Here is a 19,692-nt window from a genome sequence, read left to right on the forward strand (position 1 = left end):
AGGTGTATTACTGACTGATTTCGATGATTCATCATACATGGTAGGAATTAAATTGTAAATATATAAATTGAATAATTAGCCAATATGATTTCATTTCAAAAACAGTCATACAGCTACTAAGTTTGTGAAGGGAAAATTCTGAGATGGCAATTCAAAGAGGGAAAATCAAAGAAGTTTATAATACATGCTGTTTGGAGTATTGAGTTTGACCCCTCATGCTTTATATCATGTGCAGATATTGATAGTTCATATATGTTTTACCTTTTGGTAGAACAGCCTAGCATAGCCATGTTCCCTGCTTGGGATGAGGCTGCCTGGGTGCACATCAGTGGTTCAGGGGATGTGCACTTGGGGCTCTCTGTTCCCCAGAGTGTGCTGGAAACCAGGGGGTCCCGAGCCCCACTGCTGCCCCCCCTGCCTCCCTTTGCTCTCCTCACTCTGGCTCTGCTGTGCCAGCAGAGCTGCTGCTGCTGCCCCCTCCCATGCCCCTTGGAGGGCAGGAACTTCTGCACCCTTGCACGGGCACCCAGTTCCTGCCGGGTCTTCAGGCCAGTCAAAATGTGTTTTGACAACGTAGAAAGCACAATGGAGCAATGCCAGAGAGACGAGGGAAGGGAGATTGTGAGTTGGCTGTCTGGGCTGGCTGGCTGCTGAAGGAGCTGACAGGCAGCTCTGCTATTTGTCTTCAGACCTAGCACAGTTTCTGAATTGTGTGAAGATCTCATTTGTGTGTGGAGCAGGGAAAAGATGACAGGGGACTTTTAGTCTTGACAAATTTAAATTGAACCCAAACCAGACAGTTAATCAGATTCAATAAAGTTCACAACAGTCTTTATATTTGCCCATCTTGCTTCTCAGTACCAGTACAATCACAAATGAAAACATCAAAACACAAGTAATTTGTAGTTGGTTGGTTGGTTGGCTGGTTGGTTGGCTGGTTGGTTGATTGGTTGGTTTCCAAAAAAACAGAAGGCAAAAAAGAGTAGACTCTTGTGAGGATGGTAGTCTGAAAACTTATCTGCAATGTGTGGGAGAAGTTTACATATATAGTCTCCATTAGGAGGAAACAAAGTCCGATTTATGAGTTTATCCCCTCATAAATCACAAATATTTCTCTTAGCACCTTGAACTTTTTATCTGGCCAAAGCTACAGGAATGCAAATGACAAATGGGATCTGGAGCATCCAAGTGTATTAATACTCCACTCACAAGGACCCATGACAGATGGATTTTATTGTTTAACTGCAAAAACTTTATTGTATTCTCAAGTCTGTGTCTTTAGCATTCTTTAAAGAAAATCTCTTTGGTTTTTAAAGAAAGAGAGAGATTGGTACAGATGTCCCTCCATCAGCATCTGACAGGCCAGATGATTTGGAAAGGATATGCTTGTTGAACTGCTTTATGAGTGCCAAGAAAAACTATGAGCATGGAAAGCAGGTTTCTACCCATGAAGTGGAGGGCTTGCTGCCAAAGTTGCTGGTGGATTCAGGGAAATGTTTCTCACCATATTAGTAGGTGCCATGTTACAGCTTTTAGCATATCAAATATCACCTGTTACACCTCTGGCACCTTTAGGCTGCTCTACTCCTACTACCCAAACTATGGAAACCGTTCCTTCTTCCCTTCTTTTTCCTTCACCAGCCTTCCTTCTTAGGAGCACAGTTTGAGGCCATGATGATACAGGAAGCAGGAATTTCCATCCGGAGGGTCTAGTAGAAAATAACTAATGTGTTTTTCAGATTTATGTTAGGAACTTGTTTCTGTTTCCAGATACTCTGAGGGTCCTGCAGTCCTTACAGCAGGCAGGACTCTGCTTCAGTCAGGTAATGTCCTTTAAAGGTCTGGTATTAATGGGGGCTGTGTGGCTACACAGGCAAAGCTTTGGGAGACAATCACGTAGATGTTCACGTAGATGACAGTCACTTAAGGCATCCTATGGCTGGCTCAAGAGCAGCAGCTGGACCTGCAGTAAAACCTCCTCAAGCCCTTTGGCTTTGCAGCTGTGGCTGCCTTCTTTGAACTAATCTACTGTTAGGCTGTTCCACCCTCCTCTTTCATGGTAGCATGTTTGTCTTCTAAACAGTTCTTTGCCCACACCACCCTAAGTTGGAGATGATGTGGCTGCTGGGGTTTGATCCACCCCAGTGAGACCCCTGGAGTCTGTTGTCTCTGTGCCAAAAGGCACTGAGGAATAGTGTATTCACAATGGGAAGAGGTACAGAGGTCCCAGGATCTAGTTGATGTACTGGGGCATAGCACAAATCATTACTTGTTTTGGTTCTGAATTTTGCTCCAAGTATTTTTCTAAGTCCATTTCCTGCAGGTTTGAATGCATCAATTTATTTTTTTCCAATCCAGAGCAGAGTTCCTAGTGTGAGACAAATATTCCATTCAGTGTGAAGATGCTACTCTAGTGGCTGCAAAAAAGAGACACTAATTTTACCATTGTCCCATAAGATCAGAATTGCAAATGCACCTTTAATATTGTAAGGGAGTGAGGGAAGTGGACTCCATGCAGTGATAAATTTTCTGTATTTTCACTATAAAGAAAACTTTCCACTGCACAAACAAAATGAATGAAACTTTGCAGAGCTCTTGTATTTCAACAGGCTTTAAAAAGGAATTAATGAGAAGTCAGAAGACATCTTCTCCCAGATGAAGTATCATTCTTGTCATTATGGTATAATAAAATTATTTTTTATTGTTTTCTCTTCAGGGGTTCAAGACAGATGATAATTTAGATTTTCTCTAATACTAATCTGTGCTAGAAATACTAGACCCATGATGTACCAATAGATCATGAGATTTATACTATAGTTGTAGCTTAAGACAGTGACATATTTAAGTGTTGTGCTTAATGTTACTGGGAAGTCCAGGACTAAAAAGACCGAATAGACACCCTGAGAGCAAATGGGAAAGAAAACGTCACCTTTTTCCACCAGGTAAAAAATTAGTTTGAGTTCTAGTTGCCCTGATGTCAAATACAGTACTGCCTTTGAGCAAAAATAGAGTTGAGAACATGTGACTTTTAAAATAAGATATTTTTGAAACTAAAATTTTCAATAGATTTTTATCATGCTGCAGTTTTTCTCTTTTTTTTGGTCCTGCATAGAAGCATCACAACAGCTTGACTTCCTTTTTAAAGAAACCACTGTATTGCTATTTGGTTTGAGGGTATTAATGGCAATTTTAAGCCACTTGAGTAACACGTTCTCGGCTAACATGATCTCATACTGGAGATCACGTCCAGCATGCTGGCCTGTGCATGGAAATTAGGAAGACATTTGCTTCAGTATTAACTAAATAGTCATTTGCTTCAGATTAACTAAAGCAAATCCCTCTTCTGGTTGGATGCCCTCTACATTCACCATGTAGTTTTGTTCTTCTGCTTACGAAGACCCTGGTCCAGCATCCTTGAAAAGGCAAATGGAAGCTTACATTGATTTAAAAGTCTTTTGAAACTGCTGCAGTTCAACTTCTGAAGCTTTGAATGGGTTCGTGTTGCGTTTTAAGAAACAAGAAAGAGCAGACCTGTATGGTCTGTTGCTGTGTGCTGATTGAAAATGCTGTTACTGCCTTTATTTCTCTTTGAGTCTTAAGTGAATTTAAGAAAAAAAAAATCACAGCTGTGAATTCTATGCACTTTGGATGGCACATGTAGGCTAATCTGTCTAATCTGTCATGAGAGAGAGTGTGGCTTCTCCTACAGGCCATTCAAAACAGAGGTTAAGCTTAAGCATCAGACTTTCCCTTTGGAGAGGCCTCCTTCCCTCTGTGCAGAGTGTAGGGAGGAATTGAGGACAGTAGCTACACAAGGTTTGGGTCAGAATGTAGGAGAACATTGTGGCTCTTTCCCAGAGTGCCTATCCTCATATTTGGGCCCTTAGTCTGTCCCAAAATGACTAAATTCTAGTAATTTCTCTTTGGATTGCTCATTTATAACATGCATACATGCAGCTAATCAATAGGTGAGACAGTGAAACTGGTGGATTTACAGCTTAATATGCTGGAGTCAATAATGGGCTGAAAAGACATTTTCAATTCAGAAATCAGCACAGTATGTTCTTCATTAAGCTTACGTGATCTATTTTAATTCCTCAAGTAACTTAAATATCCAAGAAAAATACAGAATCCAAACTAAACTTGTTATGCTTCAGTTTTCAAGTAATATTTCAGTATTTACATATTTCATCTCTTCCCTAACTGATCCATCTGGCTGGTGAAAGCCACAAGCAGCTCAGACTCTTCTCTTTTGGCAGGAGCTTTGCACTGAGAAGCCCAACCTATGCTAGGAAGGACTAATGAAAGGACACGATGAAAGTCTCTGTTTTATTTAGGCATTAGTGTTTAAAGTGAAGCTTAGCTAGCTGCTTTCCTTGCTCCCACAGCAGCAGACATAGCTGTCTGCTGTTCTGTGTATGTATATGAATGCAGTGTTCACCTGACAGCACAGAAAATGGGAATGGGCAGTCTGCAGACACAGCTTCATATGCTGTGTCAAGGTGAGGTTCTTCCCAAGAGTGTGCCCTGTAACCTGAAAGTAGAGGGAATTGTACCCATGTGATCCTAGGAGGATCTGGATGTTCATCCATCCACTTTCATTTTGGCTTACTTGGTTTCAAGACTTTAAACCTGGAAGCAGATTCTTTTCCAGTTACTCTGCCAAACTCCATTGCCACTCTTTATTCTTGTCTTCTTTTCAAGCCTCAGTGTGGAGTTAATTCTGAGCTTTCATATGGCAAGACACAGCTGCTAAGGGACATGGAAATACAGAATTTGTTCTTTATTGGACATCCTTATTTTCATCAACAGGGCAGTCCATGGCAGCCGGAATGGCAAAACAAGATCTGTGTTCCTTTTTACCATCCCTGTTACCATGGGGGCTTTTCAGGCTACTCATTGAGGCTCTCCAGTAGCTCATACAACCACCAGGGGCAGGGATCCCCTGTAGCAATCCCTGCTCCAAAACTAGGGGAACATCCCAGAAAGATCTGTAAGGAAAGTCTCAGATCTCTGCTCAACCTCTCAGTATTTTGATGGGAAGCTGTGCTTTGCTGAGGAATATGTCCCTGAGTGTGCACCTAAATGTGTGTCTGATCAATATCCCTGCTAATATTCAGAAAATAGGCTGAGCTTCCCTCCAGGCACAGGAAAGAGAGAAGTCATCCCTCCCTGCACAAACACTGTGTGCTTCTGGCCTTCTGCTGGTGCCTGCTGCGTACAAAAAGGTGCAGAGCAAGTCCCTTTTTCCTGGTTTATACTGGCATAATTGGACTGCACCTTTCCCAAATGGCTGCCTGCACACTTTCCTTTACTTTAAGCCAGTCTCTGCTTGGAGTGCAGGTATCTTCATGTAGGAAGTGTAGAGCATTGAGGAAAGGAATGGAAAACCTGGTGAAGAAAAAAAGCCTTTTCAGAGATTGGAGTTTGTACTTTTTGGCCCTTCATTTTTTTAAAATACCCAGTTCATTTTAAGGGTGACTTTTTAAGTTCAGTCACATACTCAGACTACAACTTGGCCTTTATAATGTAGCTCCAAGTAAATTGTTTGTGCTTACCTTTTAATGTCTCTCAGAAGTGATTACATACAGAGCAGGCAACGTTTGAATGAAGAGCTAGGACTGCTCAGTACAGGGCAGAGAAAAAGGAATAAAAAATAGGAAGTCAAACCCTTTTAGTTTCCTTTAAAATGCTGCTTTTATTTCCCATTGTGTTGGCAGAAAACAGGGATTTAAAGCTGTGAATTGCCTGGAGGCTGTGCTATCTTCCTCTACTTAGCAGCAGTTAGAACTGCTCTTTTTTTGCATGTATTGGGTGAGAGAGACAAGGACTCAGAATGATTGAGAAAAGGGAATAAACTAAGCTTGCATTTAACAATATTTTGACACATCTATTGTACCTGTGTAAAATGGGATCTACACCAATAAGTATAGTTACCTGAAGCTGCACACAGGAACACAGGGGGATATCCTGAGACTTAATTAATTAGTGTTTGTAACATGATGTGAGATCCTATGATGAAAAGTCATATATAACTGCAAAGTCCTGATTTTATGGAGCACAACTGACATTCAGTGGCATTTTCAAGGAAACTGATGTGGGAGTTCACCTGCAATCTGTGTTAAAATTCAAACTGCCCTTGTACAAGTCCCCTTAAAGATTTTCTTCAAACTCTTTTTTTCTCTTTACTTTTCTCTTTTGCTGTTTATGGCTGTTTGTGCAAAGGCAAAAACTGAAAATAATTGCTTTCATAGAGGAAAACCAAGGAGTCTTTCCTGTCTGTCTTCAATTCACCAAAACTACAGCCAAAGTCTCTTTTTCAAATTTTACAGAAAAGAGGAATTTTGAGATACTGCATCCAGGTAATTTTAAGATCAGGTGAAAAAGGTTTTATAGTGTTCAGAGCTACTTCTCCTCACATTATCATACATTATGTTATTTGGAAGGAGATGAAGAAGATCTCTCTCATGGCCCACATATTTGAAATCAAAAATGTAATAGGGGCAATGTGAATTCATGTAAAACAAAACTTCAAATGAAACCAAAAGCCACGATATTTGGCCATGAGAAAAGCACATTCTTTCTGCAACAAAATAAAACTGTGTGCCATACGATACCTTGAGTTGGGAAGTTCATGAACATAAATTACCCATTTTATGGATAAAAAAACATTCGTTGTTTCATTACATAGTTTTATAAAGCTTCTACCACTCTGGACAGTATTAGGGAAAAAAAAAAAAAGAGAGAGAGACTAAGAAGACTGATGTGGCAATCCAGATTTTGTTTGTTCTGATTCTGGCCATCAGCCAAAATATCAAATGGAAAATACGGTTTATGGCATTAGGAAAAAATATAACATTAACCCCCTAATGCTCCATATTAAGGATGTACCCCCTACCATTTGCAGGTTTGAGCCCTTAGGCTCTAGCTGCTGTTTGACAGCAGCAGTGGGCTGGTTTTTTTCTCTTGCCATGTCTACAGACTATGGAGTAAATCCATGAGAGAAACCCCACTCCTAAACGTTAGCAAATAGTGGATGGAAAGCCATTGCACATCAGGAGCACTGCATGTGGTACTTATGTTAAACATGATCTTGGAGTTTAGCTGGATGAGTGCACCTAGTAATGGAGAGGCACAAACTCCAACCAGCTTTGTGTGCTTGACTTCCCTGCTTTTTACCTTCCCTGAAGATGCGTTTCTGCCCCAGATTATAAAGCTCCACCTGAAAGATGCTTCATTCCTATTCCCCTTGTGATCAAGGCAAATTGCAAGTTCTGCACTCCCTGATGTGTTGATGCAGATTCCCCATTATGTGGTGAGTGAGTTTGGAATGGCACACAAATCTCCCAGCTCAATTCTGTAGGGTTTGACGTTGCCTTAATATCCTGCTGCACTTTACATGCCATGAAGTCTTTGCTGATGAAGCTGCTCTCTCCTCTCTCAATCCCACCAGCTCTCCACAAAGCACGCCCCACTCAGCCAAAGATCAGGACATACAAGCTATGCACATTTTTCCAAGGGTGAAACATAACTGGTTTTTGTTGTGATTCAAGTATCTTATGTTATGCTTTATTTTGTCTCAAATAGTACTATTTCCTTTCTTTGAGCCGTAGCCCGTCCTGTTTTGAAGAGAAACTTAGTCTAGTTGTTCATGTTCAACATGATTATTGAACACAAAAGTACCATTTGGGATAAGTAGTGATGTCAGCTTTGAACTGAGTAAACCCAAAGTTTATGGGAAACTGTCCCATCATCTATCCAGTTTATAAAAAGAGCTGCTTCTTTCCTTCTACCTCACTTTCTAGCTGTGAGGAGTAATAAACATGGTTTAAAGTGGAAAAATATGGGGGAAAAATAAGGTGAAAAACTGGTTTATTATACAGTAGGTCTTGTGAGTGTTGTTAGAGATAAAATATTAATGTTAGGAAAACATGTTGACATCGTCCTCTAGATGGTGCCTATAGTGGAATGTCATGTCATTGATATTTTGGTTTATTTGATTTATTTAGTCATGCAGAAAGAAAAATCTTTTTTGGGATTTCAATATTTCTTAGTAGAAATTAGACAAATACAGATGGAAATAAATTTTTGAGAAGGTGCCATTCAGTGACGTTTGATGAATTTTAAAGAAATAATTATGAATAAAAAGAGAAAATGAGAGAAAAGAAAAAAGGGGAGAGGAGAGGAGAGGAGAGGAGAGGAGAGGAGAGGAGAGGAGAGGAGAGGAGAGGAGAGGAGAGGAGAGGAGAGGAGAGGAGAGGAGAGGAGAGGAGAGGAGAGGAGAGGAGAGGAGAGGAGAGGAGAGGAGAGGAGAGGAGAGGAGAGGAGAGGAGAGGAGAGGAGAGGAGAGGAGAGGAGAGGAGAGGAGAGGAGAGGAGAGGAGAGGAGAGGAGAGGAGAGGAGAGGAGAGGAGAGGAGAGGAGAGGAGAGGAGAGGAGAGGAGAGGAGAGGAGAGGAGAGGAGAGGAGAGAGAATCTCACTAAAATAGCAATGTTGACTTTGCCCAAAGAGGTTTTTTTTAAGGTTTTACCATCAAAAGTGCAACATCATTGGTGTTTTAAAAGTGTACTGCTACCCAAAGGCCAACTTGATTTTATTTGATTTCATTTTAATGTGCAATGCATCCTAGTTTTCTTTGTGTTGCTTTGCTTTCAAATGAGAGCTGGGGATTCAGATGCCTGATGAGACTGCAGCAGGTCCCAGGTGCGCCAGGAAAGAAAACTGTCTACTGTGAAAATAGGCAACAACTCCACCAGACAGATTCAGCTACATGCAATTGCAATGTAGTAATTTTCTATCAGGTATTAATTGCTAATCAGGTATTACTTGCAGGTTATTTTGAATTTAGATTAAAAAAAAAACACCTGCTGTTTTTAAAGGTTTCTTCCTGGTACAGTCCACAAGCCCATGCAGGACAGTTGGCACAGGACATGATTCAGTTACGTGGCAAGTGAAACAGGGTGTGCAGATCAGGGTTTTTATTAACAAAGCTGCCAGAATGGTGCTATTAGGAAAGCATGAGAGCACTGGGTCACAGAGGAGACAAAAGTTGTGTTCTCTGGTGTTGATGGCAAAACTACAGTTTGTCTCAAAAATAAAGTACAAGAATATTCTTAAAGTATGAAAAAAAAGAAAGCATTTTGCCAGGAATCTCAAAGAAGGAATATTGTTATGATCATGTAATCAATGTTTATGTTTTAATAAGAAGCCATTTTATGTGCTTTACTTTGTGGGCTGACTTTATTCTAATCCATTTTTAAACTAAAATTTCCTATATTTATTTATAGAAAAGCAGACTCAAATATAATGAATTTTTGAATGTCATGTCCTAGCCACTGTAGAAGAAAAGACTGAATTGATCCATCTCAGGGCTGGGAAGGGAAGAGTGTCTTTTCATCCCAACAAAAGACAATTTAGATTAAAATGCCCTGGGCAAAACGTTTAAAAATTATTTCAGGTTTAATAAGGGACTATCTGGATTTACAAACTTAAAAATTTTATTTAAATATTTGTCTAGTTTTATTCTTTGGGTTTTTATTTGCCATAAAATTATTACCTGTGTACATTTTACTGCTATTGAAAGCCTGTTGGGTCATATCAAATAATCAAGTCATTATTTAAAATTAAATATAAGTGTTGAAAGGCAATTTTAAGATTCTGAAATGAGATGCAAAGTTCTTAAAATATAAAATTTGAAGAGTGAAATTTACAAAAAAAATTAATGAAAATTCTAAAATTATTTTTTTATACAAATTGGAAGGAAAATAACTAGTTCAACATCAATTTCTTGTAAAAATGGAAATTCTGGTTACCTGTAGGCAAGATAATTTCTGGTTAAATGAATAACATGTTGGTTTCTGTTTGACTAACCTTTAAGATTTTTCAGTACTACCATGGGAATAATTTATATTCCAGTCCACACTGCTACAGAATAGACTCATAGATTACCTGTGTATCCATAAGTTATATCCTTGTGAATCTGAGCATAAGGCTTTAGGAATAGAGTAGATTTTTTAAATGGAAAAGACACAGTGTGCATGATATAAGCCTGAGGAGGAAGGCAGCCCAAAGGACAAGTTAGTGTTGGCATGTGAATTTGAGCTCAGTGCAATGTTTAGAGTGAAGGCAGGGGCTAAGAATTGTCTGGGAAATAAGAGTGAACATCAGAGTTAAGGCAGAAGTGCTCCCAGTGCTTTGCAGAAAATGGCAAAGAGTCTGGATTAGGCAGGGAGCTGGGTAAGACAATAATGACAAAGGTGAGGATAAACTGAGTATCTTTATAAACTCCCAAGCATTCCCCCTTGCTTCTGTCACATGTGGAGGAATCTATTTGACTTCCTTGATGGAGAATTTGGAAATTTTAGTCAGACAATGGTTGGATTGATGTTCTGGCTGTCAGGAGACCATAGTTTTCTCCTCCCTTGTCCAGGGAGAGTTCCCCACTCTGCCTCTAGATAAGGGGATGTTCTACTGAACTGCCTTCCCATTGTTTATGTCCATGGGTTACGCAAGAGCTGGTTTGGATGCCTGTGCCACTACTACAATTAGCAGTGTGATCGTTTCTGATGCCACTGGTTTAGGTAGAGGCTACAGAAAGAATGGGCTAGCTTTTTATTCAGCTGTTCAAGATACCTGACAAGCAGAGATTATGGTACAAAGAGAAGATAGGGAGGGAGAAGAAACCAGAGCATAACCTTAACATGACTGGTGATGACTTGCTGAGCTTTGATGATTACCCCTGAAGAAGGGACAGATACTCACACTGCCTGTTGGGCAGCTCTTCAGTGGTTCAGAGATCTTCTCATGTGTCTGTCACAGCTTGAACTCATTCCCTGAGACCTAGGCAACTGGGTAAGCTGACCTGCCTTGAAAGAAGAGGAAAAGCCTGGAGTGACACCCCTGAAGTGCTGCTTCATCAGATCGATAGATTCAAAGATGACTAGGTTGTGTAGTTGTATGCAGTTTAAACATTTGTGCAGGGAGTCCACCCGTGCAGATATTATTGACAGCTACAGATCAATGCTAATTTTTGATCATTTTCAACCTACAAAGACCTCTTGACCCTGTTGCCACCTTAGGGGCACTTCAAGTAGTCAAAAGCAATCACAGTAGGCAGTGTAAAATCATCAGACCCTTGAAGGCTGCACAGCCTTGCCTGTGCCTGGGAGGAGGACCAAGAGGTAGCAAGGAAGGCAGGCACCTTGCATTATGGATGCCACTGCCTTTGAACAGCATGAAAGACTATGCTAATTTGTTTCCAGACTTTAAGTGACTTCTGTGTTCATGAATTAAAAAATAAACAAACAAAAAAGGCAATCTGAAGCAAATCTTGATGAATGCATTATTCATGATTCATGTTCTCTCATTTTATGTTTGGAAAAATGTGCTAAAACAAGGTTTTATTTTAAATAACTTCTATCCTAATTTACAGTGAGAAGAGTGGAATTAGTGGAGGAGTGTATTTGTTGCTGTTAACAGCTTGGGCTGCCACTGGCAGCATGTGAAGCACTTTACAGAGCAAAACCAAAGGTCCTGCCGGGAGTAGTGGTGGTGCTGCTAGAGCTGTACCAGGGGAGGAGACCAGGCTACCAAAAGCAAGGGCTGTGCCAAAGGCTGGGCTCTGGGCTACAGGGTGGGATCAGATCACAGTGGCTTGTCACAACCTCCCTCCTCTGTCAGGTGTCCATCTCTGTAGTGTTTACAAGGAAAGAATGAGAGGACCACAAAGGAGGAATGTGAGATTGTACACACTTAAATGTTTGCTGGCATATTCTTAATTTAATGACTGATGCTCCACAGTTGGGGACAGGGAAAGGAGGGCATGGGCTTGAAGTCCATTGGATTTCATGATCAGCCAGTCTACGAACATCCTAATGTTCACATTAAAATTTTATTTTGTTGCCTTTCTTTTAATGGTGAATGAAATCTGGACTGTTAGCATGTGTAAACATGGGAAATATGAGTTTATGGTGTTGCAGAGGAAGACTGGGAGAATATTCCAGACAATGATTTTGTTCCTGCGCCTGTTTAAGGCTGTGTCGTTGCCCACTGGGGCCAAAGTTACAGTGCTATCAGTGCAAGATATATTTTACAATTTATATTTGACCATTCCAGCAGGACAGTATTTCTAGGCTGAAAATGTCATGGGAGGACATAAAGTGATTCTTGAAATGAATCACTGAGTCTGCCATCCGTACTCTTTTCAGCACCTGCCTTTGAGCTGAGCAAATTCGTGGCTGGCAATGGCAGCAGGGCAGGGGGAGAAAGTGTGGCTCTGTATTCTGGGAGTACGTCCCCTGAGCTTACTTCAAAACCAAACAAAACAAAAATACATGTAAACCGTTTGCTCTTCAAGAAGTATCTGTAGGAGCCAGGGATAAAAGTCATCCCTGGAAGGAATGGTTTAGCAGTCTCCAGAGAACATGATGAACTGCAGGCAAGGAAATCCCTCCATCCTTGTTTCATTTCAAAGTGTAGTGAGGATTGTAAATAATTAAATCTTGGGGTTTAGTGGGAAAATGGTAGAGAATGATGAAAAATATGCCAGTTTTCTGTTTAAAGATAGAAATCTAGTGTTTTGTAGCATTGCTGTCACAAAAACCCACCCAATGATGCAGCTCATTAAAAAGCAGAGCAATTGCTTTTTGTCTGATGTTTTTAATAATGTGTTTGTACCTTCAGAGAGTCTCTGTGTAGCAGTTCAGGGGCAGTAATTTAATGCTGTGTGCTCCCTTCCTCCCATCCCCACCCCCGAACCATGGAATGTAAATTTTAGGCTTTTAAAAGTTCTGTTTTGAAAACCTAATAGATAACTGTCCTCATAAAAACTATTAATACAGACTACATCCAATTGTAAAGCTAATTTTAATCATGTTTTGTGCCAACATAATTTCTGATGCCAGATTTTTATGCTAAGCATGAGCCTCAATTTAAACGTGGTTCTTTAACCTGCAGTTCATAATTTTGCAGTCGGCTGTATAGGTTTTTTTGGCTATGGCAGTTTAAACGCTTCCACTTTCAAGGATCTAAGCCATAAATGTTTATTAAAAGAATCTATAATGAAATCAGGTTTGTTATTTTTTTAATGGCTGCCTTGAGTATGTTGGATGACTGAACGCACATTGTTAATCATTAAGTACTCATGTTACAAAAAGTGTTTGATAGTATTGCCATCTAGGGGCTGAATGAAATTCTCCATACCGAAATAAACTGTAATTGAACAGGTGCTGCTATTGACAATATACATATGTTTTTGCTTTATAGCCCACATGCTTTCCATGTTTCTTATGACAAAAGCTATCTCTAAATGTCCCACAGCAGCCAGAGCTTTTTTATATATAATCTGTCCGAGGTGATTGCTATTTGCATTTCAGCTTATGCTTTTTTGGCAGTGATGACTGGGAATTCCTAACAAAGAATTATACTTTTTTGCATTATTAATCTTGCTAGTGTTTGCCCTGTTTAACAGAAAAAAGGAATCATTTATCAGAAAAGTATGTTTATAATCTGTACTTGTGGCATCTTCAGATTTAATATTCATAATGGTCATTCGAATGCCGTGCTATATTTATCTAAAAGACTAACTCATTGTTTTGAGGAAATAACTATTTAAATATTTATGATCTAACTTTTAATATTTTAAAAAAAGAAATTAATATTTCTTTAAAATTTGTTTCTGAGTCTGATAGCTTAACAAATGTTTAAATATTAAACAATTGGAAATGTTAGCATTTAGCAACTTAATATGACTTACTGACACAGGGAAATTGACTCCAGCTCTTTCTATCACATGAAGGCAACTGAATTCCTGCACTCCCTTTCTTGTGGTCTATATAATTCATGCCAAAGTACAGCTAAAAAAGAGATTAAATATATCAGTGATCAGCTGAACTCCTTTTTTCTTTGTTCCTCTGATCTGACACATCTGCACAGTCTCCTGCTGGAACATGTTACTCCTGTTCTTTGTTGGTCACTGTGCCTTTTGTGACTGTTCAGAGTAATTCCATCGCTGTTTTGCCTTTCTGCCTAGATCAGATTTTGTGCTGAGGCTCTCCTTGCCCGAGCAGTGTCAGGTATGTGCCAGATGCTCTTTGGGGTGAGCTGGGATGCCAGTGGCCCCTCCTGGCCATGGATGATGCCCATCAGGCTGCTTCCCCACCATTCCCCTCTGCTGAGCTGTGTCCTGGTGTGGCAGCAGGTCAGCCCCAGTCCTTGCAGCCCTGGCTGAGCCTGGTGGGATTCAAAAATTGTTTATCCAGATTAACATGGCCTGAGTAGCTAGAGCAGGACAGCATGCCTATGAAATGTCACATGTACACACAAGATGTGTAAGATTTCTGTGGAGGCAGGCATCACTCATGTACCACAGATTTCTACATGCTTGAATCCAATTCCTGGAAGCTTCATCCTCACTGAGCAAGCTCAGACACATGCTGAATGAACTGTAAGTTGTGTCCTAGCTGAGATTCAGACTGTGGAGGACTCCCAAGGACTTCACTACAAAGGCTCCATCATAATCATATATAATTTTTTTTAACTGTAAGAATTTCTTTTTGAGGCTCAGTCATAAAATACCACCAAAGAAATCCTAGTAACCAGATGGGGTATTCTGCAAAGCAGTCAGAAGTGACCCAGAGCTGATGCCTCATTTTCCAAGTGACATAAACCACAGATGCTGATTACTTTTTTAACTAACTCAAACATCTGTATTCTTGCTTCAGGGAACAAAGCATCAGGCTCATTTATTTGGATTGAAACCTTTCACAACATATCATATTCATGTCGTAGCTGTAAACAACGCCGGGCAGGTTTCAAGCCCCTGGACATCTGTGCGCACTTTGGAAGCTTCACCCAGTGGCCTGAGCAACTTCACTGTGGAAAAGAAAGAAAATGGCAGGGCTCTGCTGCTAAAATGGTCAGAGCCCTCCCAACCCAATGGCGTGATTAAGGTAATTTCATCTTGAAAGTTCGCTTTTGCTGGATTAAAAAACAGAAGGGAAAAGCTGAATATCAAATTAAAACATTTTTTGCTGAAAAAGACTCAATCTAATGCATTATAGTTTAAAAAAAGATGGAAGTCCTATATAACCCCAAGACACTCTGTGAGTTTTCTATGCTTGTCATTATATTAAAATGAATAATAACATTCTTGTGCTACTCTCTGACTGTAAATTTTCATGTACACTGAATCAAATTGTTCATTTAATTCATAGAAAGCTGCACATGAAAGCTTGTAATCTTACTCATCGTGAAATTGGACCTGACCAAAATGTGTTTGTAGAAAACCTGGGTTTAATAGAATGTTATTCTGAAATTTGGGATGACTTTTAGCTCAATGGTTTCAACTGAGTGTAAACCTTTACCTGCAAGGTTTGCAACTAGATGGGTTTATTTGCAGGTTTTTCCCTTAAGTGATATTCTTTAGACCTAGTCTGTGAGAAGCTTTCTGCTGGCCTGTGAGAGCCTTGCAATGAAACTTGATAACAATCAAATATAATGAAAACTGTCACTAAGTGATTTATTACTGCATTCAAAATGAAAAAAATCATGAAAATTGGATCAAAACATTCCTTTTGGATCCATGATCTGTTTGTGAACTGATTGTTACTAGCAAGAATAAGTTTCTGCATCATTGGTTAATAGTCCTTACACTATTGCAAAGATTAAGGGTCTCATCTACTGATTATTCACAAAAATTGTTTTGTTTTCCTTCCTTCCTTCCTTCCTTCCTTCCTTCCTTCCTTCCTTCCTTCCTTCCTTCCTTCCTTCCTTCCGACACTTCCGACACTTCCAACACTTCCGACACTTCCTTTCGACACTTCCTTCCGACCCTTCCTTCCTTCTGACACTTCCTTCCGACACTTCCTTCCGACACTTCCTTCCGACACTTCCCTGCCTACCATTCTTTCTTTTTCTCCCTTAATGGACAGACCTACAATGTTTTCAGCGATAACCACCTGGAGTACAGTGGTTTATCTCGCCAGTTCCTGTTCCGGCGCCTCGAGCCGTACACGCTGTACACGCTTGTGCTGGAGGCGTGCAATGCAGCAGGCTGCACTCGCTCTCCACCCCAGCCAGTGTGGACAGATGAAGCTCCCCCAGTGTCCCAGATGGCACCTGTAATCCAGGCAGTGAATGCCACCAACGTCGAACTGAGCTGGCTGCAGCCGATTAATCCGAATGGAAAAATAATTCGCTACGAAGTTATTCACAGACACACAGAAGAGACTGTTGCAGGGCACGGAGCAACAACAGAAGATGAGAAAATTGTTTTCACAGAATGTAACACTGAAAGCAATACATTCACCTATAATGATAAAAGTTTACAGCCATGGACAAGGTATGAATACAAAATACGCACCTGGAATGCAGCAGGCTACACTGACAGCTCCTGGACAGTGGCAGAGACTAGTCAAACTGCCCCAAGGGGTCTTGCTGTCCCCACTTTATCCGTGGTCTCAGCCAACCCCCATAAAGTGCTCATATCCTGGACACCCCCAGCACAGCCCAATGGCATTCTCCAGTCATACAGGCTGCTGAAGAACGATGTGCTCTATCCCTTCAGCTTTGACTCTGCTACTCTCAGCTACGTGGATGAGGACTTGCTGCCCTACACGGTGTACAGCTACGCAGTGGTTGCCTGCACCATGGGGGGCTGCTCCACCAGTGAGCCAGCTGCAATACGGACACTGGAAGCAGCTCCTGCCTTGGTGGACCCCCCATCTCTGCAGGCTGTCAGTGCCACTCAAATCAGAGCATCCTGGGCACCTCCTCAAATACAAAATGGAGATATCACCAAGTACATATTGAAATTGGGGAATGAAGAGTATTATCCTGGAAACAGTTTGCAAATGCTGGTCTCTAACCTGCAGCCTTACACGCAGTACGATTTTGCATTGGTTGCCTGTACTGCTGGGGGCTGCACCTCTAGCACATCCCAGTCTGTGCTGACCATGGAGGCTCCACCATTAAATATGGAAGCTCCCAGGCTGCTGGTCATGGGCTCGGAGTCCATTGAAATCACATGGAAACTCCCAGATAAGCCCAATGGCAAAATCACGAGCTACGACCTAAGGAGGGATGGTGTGCTTGTTTACTCCGGTCTGGAAACTCGGTATCTCGATTTCACCCTGATGCCAGGCATGGAGTACAGCTACACTGTCACAGCAAATAACAGCCAGGGCAGCGTCACCAGTCCCTCAGCTCAGATAAAAACCAACCCCTCTGCTCCATCTGGCATGTTGCCTCCTAGGTTGCAGGCATGGTCTTCCAGTGAGATTTTGGTGGCCTGGGATCCTCCTATCAAAGTAAATGGTGACATTAAAAACTACACAATCTCGCTCCACAAGCCTGGTGAAACACGAAAGAAGACTTTTGACTTTGATGCTTCTCATGTTTCCTTTCTGAGACGGTCATACATAGTGGCACAGCTACAGCCCTACAGCAGGTAAGTCTGGAAGAACGCAATTGTTGAATAAATGTTGTGGGGTGGTGCAGTGGGCTGGCAGGCAGCTCAGACATCTTGCTTAAACAGATAGACCCATGGGATTGTTTGCTACAAAGTAAATAATAAAACAGGGATTTTTTCCTTTGAATTTATAGTAACACCAACTTTATATCATCTTGATGAAGTACATAGTGTTCACTTAGATTGTAATTTATAGAAGGGATAATTCAGCACTCTGGTATAGACTCCAAAACCTGCAATCTTGTACTGGTGTATCATTCACATGATGTCTGCTATGGAGAATAAATTGGGCTTTAGTTGACAAAATTCAGGGTGGGGAGACCAAAGTTGTGGTCATACACCATTCACAGGGTAGCTGAGCTGAAATTAATGGACCATGTTTGAACCCTTGAGCTGGAAACAAGTGATTTGTGATTAAGTGAAAGCTAAAACTTAAGAGTACCAGATTCTGCCACAGAAATGCACTTGATACTGAAGTAATATCATCCCCACTAATTCTTGATTATTTACCTGACCTTTCCTTATATATTTGTGTAGGCATAATTTGTGTGTGTTACATGGTTGATAAGTTTGTCTACTATTTACATATAACTAATCTAAATCCAAAGAGAGTAATAGAGGAGCTCTGCAGTTCTCAAATAACATCCAAATCAACTCTTACAATGAATCATCATTTTGCTTTATATCATCAAAATCAAAATGATTTTGATCACTTGACTCCTGCAGATGTTAACTGCTCTGAAAAAACCAAGCCACACCCAAATTAAGAAGACGGTGTTCTTCCTCTTTGCCAGACAAGGCACAGCACATAACCCATGCGTTAATGCAAATTGCGTGCCTATAAAAAACTCCAAAGGAGAAATGAAGAGATCTGCGGATCTCACGCAGTGTTTGTATTTGTATGTGCAGCGTTTTAATCACCAGCTCCCCTGTGTGTTCCCCAGGTACGAGGTGCAGCTGCAGGCCTGCACGGAGCTGGGCTGTGCCTCCAGCGAGTGGGCATCGGCGCGGACGCTGGAGGCGCCGCCGGCAGCGCAGCCAGCCCCTCTCATTGAGGTACAAACGGCCCCCGGCTTCCAGTCCACGGCTTCCATCCTCTGGAGCGGCCCCAAGCACCCAAACGGGAAGATTTTGTACTATGAGCTTTACAGGAGGAGAACAACTCAAGCCCACGTAAATTTAGACCTCTCGCTGGTTTACAATGGTTCCTCAACCTCCTTCAAAGATGACCAGTTGCTGCCTTACACAGAGTACGAATATCAGGTGGGAATTGAAGCTATTTAGCAGCTCTGATTATGATTTCAGTGCACTTTGGGAACCTTACTTTACACTTGCAATGAGCATACACATCTCAATTCCAATGTTCATAGCATTGTGAAACCCACATGATTATTGTGAATGTATTTTAAAGAATTGAGAAGCTGGAAATAATTCCATACAAGCAATATATTCGTTCAGCATTTGTTTACCTTAGCAGTAGGTGCCCATGTATCATAGATGTTAAATGCTTGTGTACCCTCCAGAGCCTCTGCAAGTCTCTGTTGTGAGAAATTCTAGTTCTTAAAAGGCAGGTTTCTTCCCATTATTTTTTCTTTTTTTTTCCGTCCTCCCCAATCTATTATGAATTAATTTTTAATTTAGATCTTAGATTAATTTTAGATCTTAGAGCAGTTTACATCCAAAGGGACTGTTTCTCTTTAAATTAGTCATTAGAATGACAAGTACAATTTTTTGGTGGTTCAAAAGTGAATTTGCTGCTGATGGTTGGTGTTCTCATTTTGTTTAATATGTACCTGAAACAGTGCATTCCACCTCTTGAGCAAGGTGGAGCAATCTTTCTTTTACAGGTTCATTGGCTTTATAGGATCACAAGATAATTCATTCAGGTTGGAAGGGCTCTCAGGAGGCCATCCAGCCCAAATTTCTGCCCAAAGCAGGGTCAGTAAAGAGGTCAGATGATGTTTTGCAGGGCTTTATCCAGTTGCATCTTGAAAACCTTTGGGGAGAAGATTGTAACCTTACAGTCTGCTCCACTGCCTGACTGTCCTCATTGCAAGAAAGTTTTTTTATGTTCAGTCTGAACCTTTTTTGCTTGAACTTACACCTATTTTTTCTTCTCCCTTCCAACAAATACCATAGTAAAGAAGCAGTCTCCACCCCCCCCCCCATCAGCCTGCCGGACAACTGCAATCAAGTCCCTCCAAAGCCATCTCTTGCCCAGGCTG

At 41.0% G+C, this 19,692-nt stretch overlaps 1 protein-coding gene across 1 annotated transcript in view; it reads left to right on the forward strand.

The window, feature by feature from the left end:
• The window catches only part of USH2A (usherin), a 372,150-nt gene that overhangs the window by 325,515 nt on the left and 26,943 nt on the right, over positions 1-19,692 (forward strand). Inside the window, exons 61-63 of the mRNA XM_058801041.1 lie at positions 14,721-14,948; positions 15,930-17,446; positions 18,412-18,730. Coding sequence (XP_058657024.1) covers positions 14,721-14,948; positions 15,930-17,446; positions 18,412-18,730 — 2,064 coding nt within the window. The remainder of the gene's footprint in view (positions 1-14,720; positions 14,949-15,929; positions 17,447-18,411; positions 18,731-19,692) is intronic.

The sequence above is a fragment of the Ammospiza caudacuta genome, chromosome 3, assembly GCF_027887145.1.
Source record: "Ammospiza caudacuta isolate bAmmCau1 chromosome 3, bAmmCau1.pri, whole genome shotgun sequence".
In the NCBI taxonomy this organism is placed as follows: domain Eukaryota; kingdom Metazoa; phylum Chordata; class Aves; order Passeriformes; family Passerellidae; genus Ammospiza; species Ammospiza caudacuta.